Source organism: Triplophysa dalaica, chromosome 10 (assembly GCF_015846415.1).
Source record: "Triplophysa dalaica isolate WHDGS20190420 chromosome 10, ASM1584641v1, whole genome shotgun sequence".
In the NCBI taxonomy this organism is placed as follows: domain Eukaryota; kingdom Metazoa; phylum Chordata; class Actinopteri; order Cypriniformes; family Nemacheilidae; genus Triplophysa; species Triplophysa dalaica.
In genome coordinates, this window is record NC_079551.1 from 17,166,593 (window position 1) to 17,187,395 (window position 20,803).

General features: G+C 39.7%; 2 protein-coding genes and 1 long non-coding RNA gene across 3 annotated transcripts; 1 reads left to right on the forward strand and 2 right to left on the reverse strand.

Annotated features, from left to right (window-relative positions):
• Positions 1–1,055: 1,055 nt before the first annotated feature.
• Positions 1,056–3,505, reverse strand: LOC130430490 (beta-1,3-galactosyltransferase 1-like). Its single transcript, XM_056759604.1, has 2 exons — positions 3,386–3,505; positions 1,056–2,122 (listed from the first exon to the last, which is right to left on the reverse strand). Exon 2 carries the CDS (start codon positions 2,109–2,111, stop codon positions 1,056–1,058), a length of 1,056 nt encoding a protein of 351 aa, XP_056615582.1. The 5' UTR covers positions 2,112–2,122; positions 3,386–3,505.
• A 9,980-nt stretch (positions 3,506–13,485) lies between these two features.
• Positions 13,486–14,779, forward strand: LOC130430463 (uncharacterized). The gene is made up of 2 exons (XR_008907807.1): positions 13,486–13,790; positions 14,187–14,779. It is a non-coding gene; the product is annotated as an uncharacterized LOC130430463 (long non-coding RNA).
• A 2,890-nt stretch (positions 14,780–17,669) lies between these two features.
• Positions 17,670–20,118, reverse strand: LOC130430488 (beta-1,3-galactosyltransferase 1-like). The gene is made up of 2 exons (XM_056759603.1): positions 19,999–20,118; positions 17,670–18,736 (listed from the first exon to the last, which is right to left on the reverse strand). Exon 2 carries the CDS (start codon positions 18,723–18,725, stop codon positions 17,670–17,672), a length of 1,056 nt encoding a protein of 351 aa, XP_056615581.1. The 5' UTR covers positions 18,726–18,736; positions 19,999–20,118.
• Between the last annotated feature and the right edge of the window lie 685 nt (positions 20,119–20,803).

Below are 20,803 nucleotides of genomic sequence, written 5' to 3' on the forward strand. Positions count from 1 at the left end.
TCTATGCTGAGGTGACTGCTATTAAAATTGTGTTTTGTCTCCCTCTAGTGGCTGACTATGTCCATGCTATAAAGACGGAGATCAGATTCTGGCTGAGATCTGTAATGGTTCCCCTTCACAATGCAATGACATGTAGCCATTAAAAAAATTCAACATCTGAAGATTTTTATCCCTGAATCACTTGATCACCATCATAAATGTTAAAAGGAACTATAGGGTGTGATAAATGCGATAGACTATTAGTGTGAGAGATGATCTTTGATTCATAGTATGGTGGTTTATTATGCAAATTATTATGGGAAAGATGAGTGACTGACATTGTTGATAGAAATGTCCACTTTCTTATTAATTGAACGTTGGAAACTTTAATGGTGACTGCTCTTTGAATCTTGAGATTTATGCTTATTTAACATGCTCTACAACAAACACAAATCTGTTGTGTGTTTCTAGGTTAAGGTTTTATAAATTAGTATTTTTTATTATATATAACATAAATAATTAATATGCATTAATGTTAACCTCGCCCTCTGGTAAAGATAATTAAAAAAATAAAATAATCCTGTGGCTTTTTTCTGCTGTGTTTGTTGCCTTTGAATCTTGAATTTACATTATTCGTTTAGCAGAAGTACAAATGAGAGCGCATTTTATATTATGCATGTAACATATCATCTAAGAAGACTGAAATGGTTGTACAGTTGTGGCCACATTTTTTGAGAATGACAAATATAAATTTTCACCAAGTCTACTGCTTCAGAGATTTTTATGTTTTTGACAAATGTTATTATAGTAAAATGAAGTATAATTACAAGCATTTCATAAGTTTCAAAGCCTTTTATTGACATTATGACATTTTTTTGTCTTATGGCAAGGTGCTCCATCATGGCAGAAGTTGCTCTCTGAGGAGGTTTTTGTACCATTCTTTGTTCATGGCTGTGTTCTTTAGGCAAAATTGTGAGTGAGCCCATTCTCTTGTCTGAGATCAACCCCACACATGTCTCGGGATGCTTTACTTTAATGTGTGATATTGTGCACCCACAATATCACACAATATCACCTCAGCAGGGTGCGCTAGAAGTGTTCATATCTGTCCAATATGTCACCAGCTGATCTGTGCTCTCTGTCATCACCGCTATAAGTCCAGAAAAGTAACAGCGATTGTACTGCTGCGGGGGTTTGACCACAAACTGGTCAATATTTGGTGGTTTGGTTGGGACGATACCCAAACGCTCCAGGCACAAACCAAGATATGCATCTTCTATATAAATAGGTTCAAGTTCCTTTGATTCTTGTAGAAATTTCTCCGGTAGATCCGTAGAAAATATGTAACACATCCCTAAAGGATACGGAGGATATGTGTCTTTTGCAAATACGTCATGAGGGAGATAAAATTTGTTGGACGGGTCTCTTATAACAGAGCTTTGATACCACACTAGACCTGTCATGTAGTTCCGTTGCAGTGTTTTCAGATTCACAAGCATGCCTATGAGGTTTTTTATGTTGAGGAGGACGTCTGCGTCCACCTTTATGGCGTAAGATGCCTGAGGACACTTTGTAAACAGCCATTCCATCATTATCATAGTTTTAATGGTTAAATTCCTATAGGTATCGTGGAAGTTACTCTGCAGTAGGTCTCGGTACTGCTGGTTTTCTTTCTGGAGTTGATCCTGCAAAGTCTCTTCATCTGTTCCACTCCGTGAGCCCAGGAGAAACAGAACCAGGACCACCTTGTCGCCGAAAAACGTTTCTCCACCCCATGTTTTTCTGATGGCATTGCGAACCTCCATGTTATTAGGGGGAACTGGGACAATAACCACCATGAAAGGTTTTTTCTGTTCACATATATGTTGCTGGTCGATGATGAATTTGTAATTTCGGGGGTAAGCAACATGGTACATTCCTGGTTCCTTCTGAAAAGGTTCTAGTTTCTCCTCAGCAGGGTTTTTGTTTGGTTCTTCCCTAAGGTCTACACTTGTTTTGTTTTGAACAGCATCCTTATTTTGGTTCACTTCCTCGAGGTTCAACCAATTTGTTAGTAGATGGGTGTGTGTTAAATAGATCAGCACACCGGTTCCTAAGACCATGAGACTGACGACAAACCTTTTATAGGACATGAATTGCGCAGCTGAAAAAGAAAGAAAGAGCAGGTTCCATCTTTTGAACAATACTTTTAAACAATAAAGATCTTGTCATAAGCATGTGACGTTCAAATTAAGCTGAAGAAGACCAATAATAATGGTCTGTATGACTTCAGAGGTTATGATATGGTTTAAGTTTATTTCATCAATTGTAAATCCATGGAAAAATTAAGACAGAAAACAGAAAACAGGAAATAGGTTTGGAATATAATGAACTTTCATTTTTAGGTGAACCAGTTTTTTCAAGAGGCTTCAGTTACACCTTCCAAATGACTTACAGTGTCTGAACTGACTGAAAAATATTACAATGTTTGTTTGAATCCTTTATAGCCATTTTATTATATTTAATATATTAAACAGGTTTTATAAGATCTAGGATTATTCCTCGGCTCGGCTCATAGGAAACCACCCAATTCATCAAAATCCATTGGTTTTCCGAATTATCATATTCTTAGAAATCCAATTATTTTTCTTATTTACAACCATTTGTATTAGTACTATTGACAGGCTTGAAGCAAGACAATGTAATCTTAAGAGTTTGCAAACAAACTGACTTTTTTATCATTTAATATAAATTAGAATGTATCTTTATTGTAAATCTTACCAGGTGTTTTCTTTTGGAAACGGTCTTTTAACTCTTTTAGCAGCGCAAAACTGATAAAATGTTATTGGTTAGTTGCTTTGGATAAAAATATGTTCCAAATAAATATGAATGGAAATGTAGTGTTTGCATTTTTTCATCGGCCTTTATTCATGTACAAACAATCCCTCTAAAGCACAAATAAAGTTGCAGGTATAAAGGACTTTAATTATTAGTATTCGATCTCTTTGGAGAATAGAAAAATCCTGAAAAATACAGGGACTGCTTCAGTCAATGTGTCTGTGACATATAGCCTAGCCTATATAAATATATATAAATAATAATGTCGGGAAATTACACTTGTCCAAATTTATTTTTAGCATTCTCGTAGTGCCTAATTTCTAATAAATATGTAAATATATATATATATATATATATATATATATTAATAAATAAACTGAAATATTCCCGTCGATATTTCCATCTGAATATTCTAGCAATTAATCCCCTTTAAGCCACGTCACCGCCACAGTGACAACCAGGGAGTTTGATGAGAACAACCTCTTGTTTATCAATTCCAGGTAAATTAACACCTGCAATGGACCCAGAAGCAAGGCAATAAACATCTTAACAAACTCACAAAACGCAGGTAACAAATGTAAACGCTTACATTAACTTCAGACGCGTGCAGAAGCTATCAGATGAGGAGAAAGAGATCGAGCAACACCCGCGAATGTATTAGCTCAAATTTGTACAGCGTTAGTTCCTAGACTAAAATTAACCATGGCAACCATAGTTTCCCCCAGTGGTGTAGTCTGGGAAACAGCGCTGTTTGCGTATAATGACTCATCTAAAGATCTATACACACTTGTTCTCCTGCTTAACGTCTCCAAGCTGCTTTTGTGGTTGCTTTCCCTCACACCGTATCGAGTTCACAATTCAGTCATAAAAATTGGTGCATTTCCAACCTTATTTCTTTCCAATTCTATAACTTCATATTTAAAGCATAAGCGAAGAATAATGCATACATATTTAACTGAAATAATTGTCATATATTACTAGGAAAACAAATCAAACAAACAAACACACGGACCCCTGTCTTTTGGCCATGTGTGGTCGGGGTTATCGTTGTATAGTATAGTACACCACTTTTTTGTTAGGAATACACCAATACGGTTTGGGTACTGTAAAATCATAGTGTCCGGTACTATTTCTAGTATTTTTTATTCGTTTATTCCTTTTATTCGTTGATTGTGATGACAAACTGTGAGAATTGGGGTTTTGCCTGTGTCCCACATATTATGTGAAATGTATTGTGATGATTATTGTTCACGAATCATATTGTGTGAAATGTATTTCAATGATTATTGTACATGAGTTATGTCTAACCTTACTTGAGTTTAAGTGCTGACCAAGCTAACAGATTGTTCAGAACATCGTGCTGCCTTTTGCTAATAATATTAATATAGTTCTAGGAATATCTGAGAATAAGGAACTATCTCGCGTGAATAATATCAATATAGTTCTGGTATGTTTCCATTATAGCTTTCAATGACATTTACTTCCTCTTTTATGAATATAAGTATTGGAACTGTATTCAATAAACGTTGGACTCTGATTGAACTGCACTTCTGTGTCTGTGTCATTCTTAGTCTCCAGGATCCTTCAACTTTGTGTGTTTCATCGACTAGACTCTTTAACCTTCTACCTAGACAAAAAGTAATAATCTTACAGTTGGGGGCTCAGTCCGTGAAAGGGGGAAGACCTCTTTGAACGTCTCGGTTACGTCTGTAACAAGCATTTTTCATTGGCCTCCTCAATAGTAGTCAGAGTTGATAGGTTCTCAAGGGCGAACCCCATCTGTCGATGTGTCGAGCCGACAGATGGGGTTCGCCCTTGAGAACCTATCAACTCTGACTACTATAGAGGTTACCGGTCAGGGCTGTACCCATCTCGTTCCCTCCATCAGAGAACTGAGGTTACAGACGTAACCGAGACGTTCCCTTTCTGACGGTCTCTCAATGTTGTGTGCGGACTGATTAGTTAACCGCTAGGTGGAGGTCAACCTGGGGGAATTCTTGGGGTTACCAGGAGTGGGAACCATCTCATGAGGAAACATCATACGGAACAGCCCACGGAGGGGGTGTTACAGACGTCCGGTTGCACTAGGTCCGGTTAGAGCTATCTGTGATAGTTCATATGTTCTCCCGGCCTAATGGGGAAGGCTGCTCTGACCAGCCGACCCCCAGGGGGTGCATGCTTAGTGATGGATGGAATGACTGTTCTTAGCCATGTGATTGGGTAAGAAGGGAGGTGGATGGGATGCCTATTCTTAACCAAGTGGTTGGGTAAGAAGAGAGGTAGATAGCACGCTGACCCAACCTGCTGGAGGGTGGGGACGGTGCTTTCACAGGCATACGCCCCGCCATATGCCAGTTCTACCAGTTGCCACGCAGGACGTGGGCTGACACCGGGTTTACTTGAAGGTCGAAAAACCTTGTGAAGTCGTTGGGCGTAGCCCAACCCGCAGCTCTACAAATGTCTGTCAGAGAGGCACCTCTGCTTGTGATCGGTATGCCGCCCTGGCGGCATCCACGATCCAGTGCGCCAGTCTCTGTTTGGAGACAGCTTTCTCCTACTGCTGTCCTCCAAAACAGACAAAGGTGCACAGCTGCACCGCAACCGCACGTTCCACCTGGTCTTACAAGTCTTACACAGCTCCTCATGCACCTCCAGGAAGAATAGCACCGGGGGTGGGTGCGGTTTGGCACCACGCTCCGACCCCAGGAACCACGTATCCAACCATGAGCGCTAGGGAATAGGCAGTGCTGTGCACTGCAACCCAATACTCGCGGCTGCCAGGGTTAGTATGGCTGACATCTCCCCGTCTGCTTCCTCCTGAGCTTGACACCCCCTGGGAGGGAGCACGGATTCGTCAGGGTCAGATGCCAGCAAGTCTCCCTCCGATGCTGCGAGCGACGTCTCATCTTCGTTTCACATCGTTACCGACTGCGTTCCTGAGGATCCGGACGGTCTGCCACCGTCGGGGTTGGAGGGGCCCGTGAGCACTTGGCTGGCGGGTTTACGCTCGCAGAGGTCCTCATATCACTAATGCCGCTAGCACTGGCGGACATCGGGGCCTTAGCCACCGACGTCACGGCCCGGGTAGCATACGAAATGGTGGCTGTCTTCCTCCGGGAACCAGCCACCATTTCGTGACCGCATCTTCTGGATGACCATCTGTCCGCAGTGCGGGCAAGATGTGTAAACGAAACTGCCTCAACATGCTGGACGCCAAGACAATTGATTCAGCTATCGTGTCCGTCCCCCTCCTCATGGGGGCCGCACCCCAGAGAACAGCGGTACATGCCGCGCTGGAGAAGGCTCAGTCCTGAAAAGGACTTTTTGGAAAAACTCTCTAACACCTCTGGAACCACCGAGACGCCCAGGGGAAGGTTGCTGCAGATTGGGACAACTACTGCTCTATGTCGTAGTTCCGACAATGTAGATTTTAAGCTTTTAGTTTTCGTAATAATGAGCGATGGCTCTGAAGAACAAAAGGTAAATGAATGCTGCACGCCATCTTCCTTTTATACCGTATATATTTTTATGAAGTGCTTTGAGCGGCTGGTCCTGTCACAACTAAAAGACTCTTTACCATCCACACTGGACCCATACCAATTTGCCTACCGTAGCAACAGGAGCACAGATGATGCGGTGTCCATGGCGCTGCACTCCGTGCTCTGGATAATAAGGACACTTATGCACGCATGCTGTTTGTAGACTTCAGCTCTGCATTCTATACCGTCATCCCTTCCAAGCTAATCATCAAACTTGGAAACCTAGGCATTAACAATTCAACCTGCAACTGGATTATGGACTTCCTGACGAACATGTCTCAGCTTGTTAGGTTAGACCACATCTGCTCTACCACCATCACCCTCAACACTGGTGTACCACAGGGCTGCGAACTGAGCCCCTTTCTCTACTCCCTTTTCACACTCGACTGCAGGCCTGTCATCTCATCTACTGCACTGTAACCTTAATAACTGCATTAACGCATCTACTGCACTGTAACTTCAATAACTGCATTAACGCATCTACTGCACTGCAACTTCAATAACTGCACTAACTCATCTACTGCAATGTAACCTTAATAACTGCATTAACGCATCTACTACACTGTAACTTCAATAACTGCACTAACTCATACACTGCACTGTAACCTTAATAACCGCATTGACGCATCTACTGCACTGTAACTTCAATAACTGCACTAACTCATCTACTGCACTGTAACCTTAATAACTGCATTAACGCATCTACTGGACTGTAACTTCAATAACAGCACTAACTCATCTACTGCACTGTAACTTCAATAACTGCATTAACGCGTCTACTGCACTGTAACTTCAATAACTGCATTAACGCATCTACTGCACTGCAACTTCAATAACTGCACTAACTCATCTACTGCAATGTAACCTTAATAACTGCATTAACGCATCTACTACACTGTAACTTCAATAACTGCACTAACTCATACACTGCACTGTAACCTTAATAACCGCATTGACGCATCTACTGCACTGTAACTTCCATAACTGCACTAACTCATCTACTGCAATGTAACTTCAATAACTGCACTAACTCATCTACTGCACTGTAACCTTAATAACTGCATTAACGCATCTACTGGACTGTAACTTCAATAATAGCACTAACTCATCTACTGCACTGTAACTTCAATAACTGCATTAACGCGTCTACTGCACTGTAACTTCAATAACTGCACTAACTCATCTACTGCACTGTAACTGTATAACTGCATTAACGCATCTACTGCACTGTAACTTCAATAACTGCACTAACTCATCTACTGCACTGTAACTGTATAACTGCATCTACTCATGTATTGCACTATAACTTCAATAACTGCATTAACTCATGTACTGCACCGTACCTTTAATAACCGCATCAACTCATCTACTGCACTGTAACTTTAATAGCTAATGTCTGTAACTAATGCACACTCAAGTCACTTGCACTATTGTATAGTCTAAATTGTTATCTGTTCCTAAACACCTGTACATTAATGTTCACAGTATATAGCCTTCTGTTTATATTGTTCATAGTACATACCGACTGTCATATTTTCATAGTACATGCCCATTGTATAGTATTTTCTTAATATTGTATTCTGTATTTATTCACACTGTATATCCTGCACTTGCTAATTGCACTTCTGGTTAGACCTAAACTACATTCCGTTACACTGTACTTGTATATGTGTAATGACAATAAAGTTGAATCTAATTGTAACAAAGCTCAATAAAATGGAAGGAAGGAGGCGGGAACCGGCAGACATTAAACACAAAATTTTAATATAAATAATAACAGCCGGCGGCCCCTCACGGACGACCGCCGGCGAAACAACATAAACAACAAATATAAATATAAATACAACGTAAAACAAGTTTGGGCCCGGTCCTCTCTCTTCGACGGTCCGGTCGCTCGTTCCTTTTATATGCTCCCATCTCCTACGTGATTCGAGGCCGGTGTGCGCACAGCTGGTGCTAATTCACAATTACTCACCGGACTCGAACCACGGTCTCGCCCCGCCTACTCTACTACATACCCCCATCACCCCTCACAGGCCGGGGGTACCCCCGCGACTGTGCAAGCTCCCTCCCCCTCCTTCGGGGGGGGTGGGGTGGGGGGTATGCAGCGACGAGACGAGACAACGGAGACGGGAGCCCTCGGAGCGACCGGAAAGAGAGAGGGGAGAGAGGAAAAAAAAAAATTATAGTCCGGTTCCCTGACATGCTGCCACTTGTTCCTCAACCAGCCGGAGTACTCTTTCGCGGTGCCTTGCGGTGGCCCTGGGGCTTTGGTTGGACGGCTCGACCGTCCGCCCCCTGGCGGCCGGCGGTGGCTCCTCCTTAATCTGGGAGTCGGGGCGGGTTCCCCGTCCCCTGCTCCGCCCCCTTGGGCGGACAGACGGAGGCTCCGGCCTCTGGCGGGCGGTGGCCGCATTCGGCGCTTCCGCCCCCTGCTCCTCCCCCTCGGGTGACGGATGCAGGCTCCGGCCTCTGGCGGACGGCGGCAACTCCACCGCTCCCGCTTGGACGAAAGCCACCCCACCGCGACCCAGGGGCGCGGCAGCAAAGGTCGCCGTTCCACCGAAGGTTTGACGGTGGCCGCACTGTGCACTTCCGTTTCCCAGAGCCACCGCTTCGGGCAGCCACTGGCGGACGCCCTTCGTCCGCGCTGCCCGAACTCTCCGGCACCGCGAGGCCACTCGGCGGCGAGGAATCTCCGACAGCATGTCTCTCCTTCCTCCCGGGTTTGGCACCAATGTAACAAAGCTCAATAAAATGGAAGGAAGGAGGCGGGAACCGGCAGACATTAAACACAAAATTTTTATATAAATAATAACAGCCGGCGGCCCCTCACGGACGACCGCCGGCGAGATAACATAAACAACAAATATAAATATAAATACAAATGTAAAACAAGTTCGGGCCCGGTTCTCTCTCTTCGACGGTCCGGTCACTCGTTCCTTTTATATGCTCCCATCTCCTACGTGATTCGAGGCCGGTGTGCGCACAGCTGGCGCTAATTCACAATTACTCACCGGACTCGAACCACGGTCTCGCCCCGCCTACTCTACTACACTAATCTAATCTATTTTGGGGATCGCGGTGCTGCCTTGCTATTCAGAAAAATAGGCTTTGTTACTCAGAAGAAAAATCTGTTTGATGTTTATTCTGAAAAAATAATCATTGATTAGGTTGTATTAAACTGGGAAACAAATAATTGATATCACTATTACTGTATGTTGATACATTGTGATCGGTGAATTTAATAGATCACCCACGATCACAATACGATACATGCACTATAGTTGAAACTGTTGGTCGATTGAACACAAGAGTTATATAATATATATTGCTACCTAGAACGGAAACTTTTCAAAGTTTATGTTGCTGTTATTTTTGTTGTATTATTTGTGTCAGTGCCGGTATTGAAGTGAAAGATGGGGAGTTCTGTTTCAAGACTGTTTCTGTTTGTTAGCAGCCTCGCAGGATGGTCAGAGGAAATGAAAATGAAAATTGAGGTTCCCTATCCGAGGGCGGTTCATTTTCTGATCATGGAATTTAATTGGCAAAGGGCATGGTGAAAGAAGGTTGGGGCAACCCATTATGGGATTATCCATACATTCAATTCAAGTTTATTTATATAGCGCTTTTCACAATGTGCATTTTTTCAAAGCAGCTTTACAGGGGCAAACAGATAAAAAAAAAAAAAGGTAAAACACAGCACAGTGCATGGTGTTTATAGAACAAGAAAGATCATTCTAATAATATCTAATTAATAAATAAATAAATGCAGTCTCCCAGTGAGCAAGCCAACACTGCCCTGCTGTGGAGAGGAACCCAAACTCCAATGATTGATTAATGGAGGAAAAAAACCTTGGGAGAAACCAGGCTAAGCCGGGAGGACCAGATCCCCTCTGATGTGTCATAGCTGCACTCAGTGACCACGACCAGAAGCCACAGAGCAAATATCCATGAGGAAGAGGGAGAGCCCACAATCTGCTATATGTCATATGGTCATATGTCGATCATCTGGACCTGGCGGATGGGCATCCCGAGGCGAAGGCAGAAGGAGAATAATTAGCGTAGCTGCTGTTCATTAACTATGCATTAAGTGAAAGCTTATGCCGTATGGAAAGACCAGAAAAAGGTTTGGGACCAGGGTCCCGAAAAAAACCCAAATTGTTGCTTATGTTTCAAACCAAAAGCGATTGTTGTCAGAAAAGCCTCCGGCCTACTCTTGATGAACGTTTAGGAAGCCAACAGGATTTATTCTTTGCAGCAAGCACTAAACAGGCAGCCTTAGAATCAGCGGCTCAATTTTTTGAGAACTCGGGTGCTACATATCGAACCCAGTGGCGCCCGAACCAAGCATAGGGATGCCCACAGAGTGATGTCAAATAATTCACTGTGTGGGAATTTCCGGAACTAACATTGGCTGTGCTGTGACACCTCCATTGGAGGTTAAAGCCTCTGGTATTACATTTTTTTTCACAAATTCTCAATTATTCCAGGTGCTCCATTAAATCTTTTAGGTCGTGACATGTTGCATAAATTAGGTATGGATATTACTTTTTTGATCGAAAAGTAGTTTTTTCTTTCCTATCCAGTTTACAGGCATCCGTCGATTCTTTGCCGACATGTGGACAGCCAAGTGGTTCACAAGCGCCTGTTTCCGGGTGCAGCATGCCTTCACGGATGTACTCCATGAAAAAACAGGACTGTCAGTAGTGTCGACCACAATACAATATTTTTTACAAAGCATCATATCTTTGTAACGCATCACATATACAAGAATACATAAAAACATATGCAAGATTTTACAGATTAGGGATGTAACTTTGACATGACTGCGATCTCTGCCGATCTACCGATACCGATCACCGATTATAGGAACTACTTGAAGCTTTCTGAGTACCAAAAGAGAAAGTGTCATGAATTAACTAATGAATATTAGTAAGTAACATATTTGGTAACACTTTCCTTGAAGCATTTATGTATAATGCATTATAAAGAGTTATTAAAGGGTAAAATGCATTATTAATATTCATAATGTGTGTTGTAATGCATTATATGTAGTTGTAAATAATTATAACCAATTTAAAATGTGTCGTGTTACAATGAATTGCTTAGTGTTATAATGTATTAACTGTAATAACAATTATCTATTAGACATTACAATGCATTAAAATGTGCATTACACTGCTTTAAAACTGCTTTTATAATGCATTAAACATACATGCTTCAAGGAAAGTGTTACCACATACGTTCATAAAACATAGCAGCATGCGACATGAGTCCCAGAAACCCTTTGTCTTCCACAGTATAAAGTGGCCATGATCAAAGCAAATTTATTACATTATTTTATCTGATAATATGATATTTCTTTATGCTTCTTACTTTCCTTGCAGAAGGGTTGATGCTTTAAAAAATGTCTCCGTTACTGACAGCTGAGGAGAGGTTGCGCTAGACTTAGACTTCTCATTTTTCATTTTCAATGTTTCTGTTGTCGGACATAAAATAATAGTCTAATTACAAGCAAATGTTTATGTTCTTATGTCCATACAATAACAATGACAGGTGCCTGTAAAAGGTGTTTTGTACTCACAAGAAAGCTGTGGTTTGGTCATATGTGACCCTGGATCACGAAACCAAGGAGCACAGGATTATTTTTAGTTATAGTCAAAAATACATTGTATGGGTCAAAATGATCGATTTTTCTCATGTTCCATTAAGATATTTTGTAAATTCAATATATTAAATATATCAAAACTTTATTTTTGTAAGTGGATGGCCATTAACAGGGCCTTTTATTAACAACTTCAAAGGCAATTTTCTCAATATTTTGAATATTTTGCACCCTCAGATTCCAGAGTTGTAAACGGGTATACCTCCGCCAGATATGATCATATCATGACAACTTATACATCAATAGAAAGCTTAATTATTCAGCTTTCAAATTATGTAAAAATCGTATTTTCCAAAAATGTACCAATAAGACTTCTTTTGTTGTCCGTTTTCACATATATGTGCTGCTTCACTGAACAGAGAAAACGCAGAGAAATTTTTCCTCTGACTGAAAGCTATTATTGATACAAAAAGACGCTATTTTATGAAGTAAAAACTCCACAGCGCGCCTGTGTGTATGCGGGGAGTGATGGATGCATCTCGAGTCTCTGTTGACCACATGCGCGTTTAGCAAAACTGAGCAGACATTTAAGAGTAAGATCATGAATAGAAACACACGTCCCTTCGCGATAGTCTACCTCCTTCCGCTCACAATCACGTTCATTCACGATCACGTTCTAATGACACGAAATGATAAAAAGGGGAATTACAAATCGCCTTTATTGTAGTCCGTCAAAATGACGATTGCCATCAGATATTTCTTTCACTGGTAGAACAAATGAATCTTCGGTTGACGCGATCTCTGCAGCAGAGTGGCGCTCGAGCTGCTGAACTGCCCTCTCACTTTGCGCGAGGCTAACTTTGAAAACTACTCGCACTCCTTTACGTGACTAACCCTCAAACGTCTAAAGAGGTTGTTGGTGTAAAAATGTTTTGGGTGCTTCTCGCATCGTTGAATTCACATAGTACACACGTATCAGATTGATAAAGCATTGTCTATTTCACACACCTTGTAGAATTGCCAGACCGGTGAAGCCATTTTCATATCGCGTAAAATAAATGTCTCGTCAATTTTGCGTCATCTGATCGGCTTTTCTGGATCGGCCTTTTAGAGACCGCCGATCATACTTCCCAAAGTGATTATCGGCCGATTATGATCGGCGACCGATCAATCGGAGCACCTCTAACCAGTACTTCATGTATCTGCTCTACCGGACTGTTTACACACACACAGCATAATTTGCACTCTATGCTGCTCACTGCACACAAGGAATATTACTGAATGCTCATTTGCACTAATGGACTACTCCCATAACTGCATTACCTCATCTACTGCACTGTAACTTCAATAACTGCACAAACTCATCTACTGCACTGTTACTCTATTAACGGCATCTACACTCTAAAAAATGCTGGGTTATTTCTGTAAAGAGCACACTGATTTTACTGTTTAATGCAGTATTTGATCTGTCTCTGTGCGGAGGAAGTGTTTTATTCTGTGATTGATTAACGTTAAGTAATTTAGCAGCTTAGCATGCTTAACAATCGCTTTATCGTTATGTTATATATATATATATGTGTGTACGTGTGCATATTTTTACTTTAAAAGGTTTTTATCCTTCACGTTAAATCCTCATGGAAATGTATGAACTAGCCTTAGGTCAGAAATACATGGTATAGTTTGGTTACTGTTTGTCTACTGTATGGCTTTGTAATGTTTAGTCAGAATTAGATAATTTCATACAAAACTTAATCTAAGGGGATATTTTTTCAAGTGTCTGTGACGTGCCGGATCCAACCAACTAGCAATAATTTAAAATTTAGCATTTTCGCGCTTTTTTCCCTCAGGTAACGTTACCGTTAGCTGCATTAGCTAAAAGCTATGCCTCTTAATCTCACTGATTATTACAATTAATGACAAGAATAATGTTTGGAAAATGAAACAGAAATTATCTTCTGACACACGACAGCAAACGATAGAAATAACTGACTTTTATTCCATTTTCCAGCTGGTAAAAATACTAGTGTTCTAATAGTTTTGGCCATCACTGTGTGATATATGTATATCCTCAGAAGTAAATGATATACAGTATGAATGTAGTGAATGAAGTAAAATACTAAAAGTGAAGTTTGAAATTTTCTTCTAAAATTAGCATTTTTATAAGGCCTCTGTGTTTGTTCATTTAATGCATTTTAACTTAAATTTTAGTTATGTTTTAAGACTAACTGTCATATATTTAACAGGTGGGGACTTTCATGGTGGAATACTTGCAAAATGCAGAGAACAGTGATGTATTCTGCACATTTTGTGCCTTTGGGACGAGGCAGCAACGACATCCCAGACCTTCGCCATTGTTTCCGGACATGCCATTGAGAAAGACTTGTTGCTAAGTTGATCTGTTTCAAGTCCTTTTCTGTGCTTGATGTTAACTAAGCAGTCTCTTCCTACTTAGAAATTTCTCCGGCATGCAGTTTATCATATTGATGGACATGAGTGAAGAGGGAAGTTTTTGAGGACAACAGTTTTTTCTGGACACTTGTAACATGCTTTAAGTTGTCACATGTATTGTCTGTTGTTTGGCATAGTTTTAATGGCACACTGTTTGGACTGATTCTCATGTGCCAATAATATATTTTTGAGTGTTCTAATGCTGCAATGTTGACATATAGAATAGGAATCTACAGTGCCTAATTCACCCAGTTTTGTGTTTTTAAAGAAACTGATCTACAAAAACTTGTTTTTATGTGTCTGTAGGTGTTGGATGAAATGTATGACAATTGCACCCATTCAATAAATGTAAAGAAATAAATTTAATAAAAATGCATATTTACAATTGCATTTGTTTTGTGTAATTGTATTACAGAAAAAATATAATAATGTTACATTCCCTTGAGATTATTTATTTTTATTGGTAAATATAAAAGTAGCAAGGCAATGGGAAAACATATAACCCAATGTTTAGGTTATGTTAACCCAGAAACACAGTTAACCCGACCCACTAGTTGGGTCAAACAAACAACCCAGCATTTTGGGTCAAATGGTCCAACCCAGCACTTGGGTCAAAATAACCCAGCGCGTGTTCTGTCCCATAGTTACCCAGCAGCTGGGTTAAGGTTGGGTTATTTTCTAACCCAGCAATTCTTAGTGTGTACTCATCTATTGCACCATAACTTCAATTACTGTATTAGTAACTCAGTAACTCTATTAACTGCCTGTACTCATCTACTGCACTGTAACTTCAATAACTGGACTACCTCATCTACTGCACTATAACATTCAGAACTGCATTACATCGTCTACTGCACTGTAACTTCAATAACTGCACTAACTCATCTACTGCACTGTAACATTCAGAACTGCATTACCTCGTCTACTGCACTGTAACTTCAATAACTGCACTAACTCATGTACTGAACTGTAACATTAATAGCTAATGTCTGTTATTAATCCACACTTAAGTCACTTGCACTATTGTATAGTCTAAATTATTATCTGTTCATATCCACCTGTACATTAATGTTCACAGTATATATCCTTCTGTATATATTGTCCATAGTACATACCGACTGTCTATTGTTATAGAACATTTGTATAGTATTTCCCTAATATTGTATTCTGTATTTATTAACACTGTATATCCTGCACTTGCTAATTGCACTTCTGGTTAGACCTAAACTACATTTCGTTACACTGTACTTGTATATGTGTAATGACAATAAAGTTGAATCTATTCTAATCTAATCTAATCTTGACTAAAGTGAGCAGTTTTATCAATATTAGCAGACGGCTTCAGCGGGACCATACAACACACCAATTAATCCTGTTGTGAAAGCCGATGGGAAAACTTGGCTATTAACTCAAGATTTGCGAGCAGTTAATCAGTTAATCATACCACTCGCACCAATTTTACCTGATGTTCCGACTGTTCTGTACCATACTCGCATAAGTATTTTACAGTAATTGATTTGTGTGCAGCTTTTTTCTCTATACCACACCCAGAGACTCAGCCTTTGTTAGCTTTTACATTTAAATGGCAACAATAATCGTGGAAACGCCTTGCACAGGGATATAAGGACTCACCTGCTGTTTTTTCTGCAGCAGTGCACAGAACTTTGGCCAAAATGACTGATTTGCCTTCAACAGTGTGTGTGCTTCAGTTTGCAGATGACATCCTCGTGTCAGGGGAGACAGAGGAGGACTGTGAGAAAGCATCTTTAATTATTTGCAATTTACTTGCTGAAACTTGCTTAAAGCCTCGAAAGAGAAACTGCAATGGGTCAAAACTAAGGTGACCTATTTGGAACATGTGCTGATGCAGGGTCTCAGAGCAATATCCAATCAGAAATGTTAAGTCCCCACGAACAGTGCAGCAGCTCAAAAGCTTCCTTGGACTGATTAACTTTTGTAGACCGTGGATACCTGACTGCGCGATTCATAATAGGCACCTGAGGGGTTTGATCGATCAGAAAACTCTGTCAAACACACCACTGAAGTGGATTTTGTTCTACACTTAAATTCGGCTCAAGCAGCAGAGTTCATAGCATTAATACGGGCCTGTGATCTGACGACAAAGTTTGCGATTATTAGAAACTGTTTTAGGGCCCGTTTTAGAAATTACAACTTTTGAATGTAGTGAATTGTGGGATGTAGTAATAGGGTAGTATGAGATGTTCTATGCTGAGGTGACTGCTATTAAAATTGTGTTTTGTCTCCCTCTAGTGGCTGACTATGTCCATGCTATAAAGACGGAGATCAGATTCTGGCTGAGATCTGTAATGGTTCCCCTTCACAATGCAATGACATGTAGCCATTAAAAAAATTCAACATCTGAAGATTTTTATCCCTGAATCACTTGATCACCATCATAAATGTTAAAAGGAACTATAGGGTGTGATAAATGCGATAGACTATTAGTGTGAGAGATGATCTTTGATTCATAGTATGGTGGTTTATTATGCAAATTATTATGGGAAAGATGAGTGACTGACATTGTTGATAGAAATGTCCACTTTCTTATTAATTGAACGTTGGAAACTTTAATGGTGACTGCTCTTTGAATCTTGAGATTTATGCTTATTTAACATGCTCTACAACAAACACAAATCTGTTGTGTGTTTCTAGGTTAAGGTTTTATAAATTAGTATTTTTTATTATATATAACATAAATAATTAATATGCATTAATGTTAACCTCGCCCTCTGGTAAAGATAATTAAAAAAATAAAATAATCCTGTGGCTTTTTTCTGCTGTGTTTGTTGCCTTTGAATCTTGAATTTACATTATTCGTTTAGCAGAAGTACAAATGAGAGCGCATTTTATATTATGCATGTAACATATCATCTAAGAAGACTGAAATGGTTGTACAGTTGTGGCCACATTTTTTGAGAATGACAAATATAAATTTTCACCAAGTCTACTGCTTCAGAGATTTTTATGTTTTTGACAAATGTTATTATAGTAAAATGAAGTATAATTACAAGCATTTCATAAGTTTCAAAGCCTTTTATTGACATTATGACATTTTTTTGTCTTATGGCAAGGTGCTCCATCATGGCAGAAGTTGCTCTCTGAGGAGGTTTTTGTACCATTCTTTGTTCATGGCTGTGTTCTTTAGGCAAAATTGTGAGTGAGCCCATTCTCTTGTCTGAGATCAACCCCACACATGTCTCGGGATGCTTTACTTTAATGTGTGATATTGTGCACCCACAATATCACACAATATCACCTCAGCAGGGTGCGCTAGAAGTGTTCATATCTGTCCAATATGTCACCAGCTGATCTGTGCTCTCTGTCATCACCGCTATAAGTCCAGAAAAGTAACAGCGATTGTACTGCTGCGGGGGTTTGACCACAAACTGGTCAATATTTGGTGGTTTGGTTGGGACGATACCCAAACGCTCCAGGCACAAACCAAGATATGCATCTTCTATATAAATAGGTTCAAGTTCCTTTGATTCTTGTAGAAATTTCTCCGGTAGATCCGTAGAAAATATGTAACACATCCCTAAAGGATACGGAGGATATGTGTCTTTTGCAAATACGTCATGAGGGAGATAAAATTTGTTGGACGGGTCTCTTATAACAGAGCTTTGATACCACACTAGACCTGTCATGTAGTTCCGTTGCAGTGTTTTCAGATTCACAAGCATGCCTATGAGGTTTTTTATGTTGAGGAGGACGTCTGCGTCCACCTTTATGGCGTAAGATGCCTGAGGACACTTTGTAAACAGCCATTCCATCATTATCATAGTTTTAATGGTTAAATTCCTATAGGTATCGTGGAAGTTACTCTGCAGTAGGTCTCGGTACTGCTGGTTTTCTTTCTGGAGTTGATCCTGCAAAGTCTCTTCATCTGTTCCACTCCGTGAGCCCAGGAGAAACAGAACCAGGACCACCTTGTCGCCGAAAAACGTTTCTCCACCCCATGTTTTTCTGATGGCATTGCGAACCTCCATGTTATTAGGGGGAACTGGGACAATAACCACCATGAAAGGTTTTTTCTGTTCACATATATGTTGCTGGTCGATGATGAATTTGTAATTTCGGGGGTAAGCAACATGGTACATTCCTGGTTCCTTCTGAAAAGGTTCTAGTTTCTCCTCAGCAGGGTTTTTGTTTGGTTCTTCCCTAAGGTCTACACTTGTTTTGTTTTGAACAGCATCCTTATTTTGGTTCACTTCCTCGAGGTTCAACCAATTTGTTAGTAGATGGGTGTGTGTTAAATAGATCAGCACACCGGTTCCTAAGACCATGAGACTGACGACAAACCTTTTATAGGACATGAATTGCGCAGCTGAAAAAGAAAGAAAGAGCAGGTTCCATCTTTTGAACAATACTTTTAAACAATAAAGATCTTGTCATAAGCATGTGACGTTCAAATTAAGCTGAAGAAGACCAATAATAATGGTCTGTATGACTTCAGAGGTTATGATATGGTTTAAGTTTATTTCATCAATTGTAAATCCATGGAAAAATTAAGACAGAAAACAGAAAACAGGAAATAGGTTTGGAATATAATGAACTTTCATTTTTAGGTGAACCAGTTTTTCAAGAGGCTTCAGTTACACCTTCCAAATGACTTACAGTGTCTGAACTGACTGAAAAATATTACAATGTTTGTTTGAATCCTTTATAGCCATTTTATTATATTTAATATATTAAACAGGTTTTATAAGATCTAGGATTATTCCTCGGCTCGGCTCATAGGAAACCACCCAATTCATCAAAATCCATTGGTTTTCCGAATTATCATATTCTTAGAAATCCAATTATTTTTCTTATTTACAACCATTTGTATTAGTACTATTGACAGGCTTGAAGCAAGACAATGTAATCTTAAGAGTTTGCAAACAAACTGACTTTTTTATCATTTAATATAAATTAGAATGTATCTTTATTGTAAATCTTACCAGGTGTTTTCTTTTGGAAACGGTCTTTTAACTCTTTTAGCAGCGCAAAACTGATAAAATGTTATTGGTTAGTTGCTTTGGATAAAAATATGTTCCAAATAAATATGAATGGAAATGTAGTGTTTGCATTTTTTCATCGGCCTTTATTCATGTACAAACAATCCCTCTAAAGCACAAATAAAGTTGCAGGTATAAAGGACTTTAATTATTAGTATTCGATCTCTTTGGAGAATAGAAAAATCCTGAAAAATACAGGGACTGCTTCAGTCAATGTGTCTGTGACATATAGCCTAGCCTATATAAATATATATAAATAATAATGTCGGGAAATTACACTTGTCCAAATTTATTTTTAGCATTCTCGTAGTGCCTAATTTCTAATAAATATGTAAATATATATATATATATATATATATATATATTAATAAATAAACTGAAATATTCCCGTCGATATTTCCATCTGAATATTCTAGCAATTAATCCCCTTTAAGCCACGTCACCGCCACAGTGACAACCAGGGAGTTTGATGAGAACAACCTCTTGTTTATCAATTCCAGGTAAATTAACACCTGCAATGGACCCAGAAGCAAGGCAATAAACATCTTAACAAACTCACAAAACGCAGGTAACAAATGTAAACGCTTACATTAACTTCAGACGCGTGCAGAAGCTATCAGATGAGGAGAAAGAGATCGAGCAACACCCGCGAATGTATTAGCTCAAATTTGTACAGCGTTAGTTCCTAGACTAAAATTAACCATGGCAACCATAGTTTCCCCCAGTGGTGTAGTCTGGGAAACAGCGCTGTTTGCGTATAATGACTCATCTAAAGATCTATACACACTTGTTCTCCTGCTTAACGTCTCCAAGCTGCTTTTGTGGTTGCTTTCCCTCACACCGTATCGAGTTCACAATTCAGTCATAAAAATTGGTGCATTTCCAACCTTATTTCTTTCCAATTCTATAACTTCATATTTAAAGCATAAGCGAAGAATAATGCATACATATTTAACTGAAATAATTGTCATATATTACTAGGAAAACAAATCAAACAAACAAACACACGGACCCCTGTCTTTTGGCCATGTGTGGTCGGGGTTATCGTTGTATAGTATAGTACACCACTTTTTTGTTAGGAATACACCAATACGGTTTGGGTACTGTAAAATCATAGTGTCCGGTACTATTTCTAGTATTTTTTATTCGTTTATTCCTTTTATTCGTTGATTGTGATGACAAACTGTGAGAATTGGGGTTTTGCCTGTGTCCCACATATTATGTGAAATGTATTGTGATGATTATTGTTCACGAATCATATTGTGTGAAATGTATTTCAATGATTATTGTACATGAGTTATGTCTAACCTTACTTGAGTTTAAGTGCTGACCAAGCTAACAGATTGTTCAGAACATCGTGCTGCCTTTTGCTAATAATATTAATATAGTTCTAG

Excerpts from the sequence above, each read along its gene's own strand:
- LOC130430490 (XM_056759604.1), bottom strand. The coding sequence starts at position 2,111 with ATGTCCTATAAAAGGTTTGTCGTCAGTCTCATGGTCTTAGGAACCGGT.
- LOC130430488 (XM_056759603.1), bottom strand. The coding sequence starts at position 18,725 with ATGTCCTATAAAAGGTTTGTCGTCAGTCTCATGGTCTTAGGAACCGGT.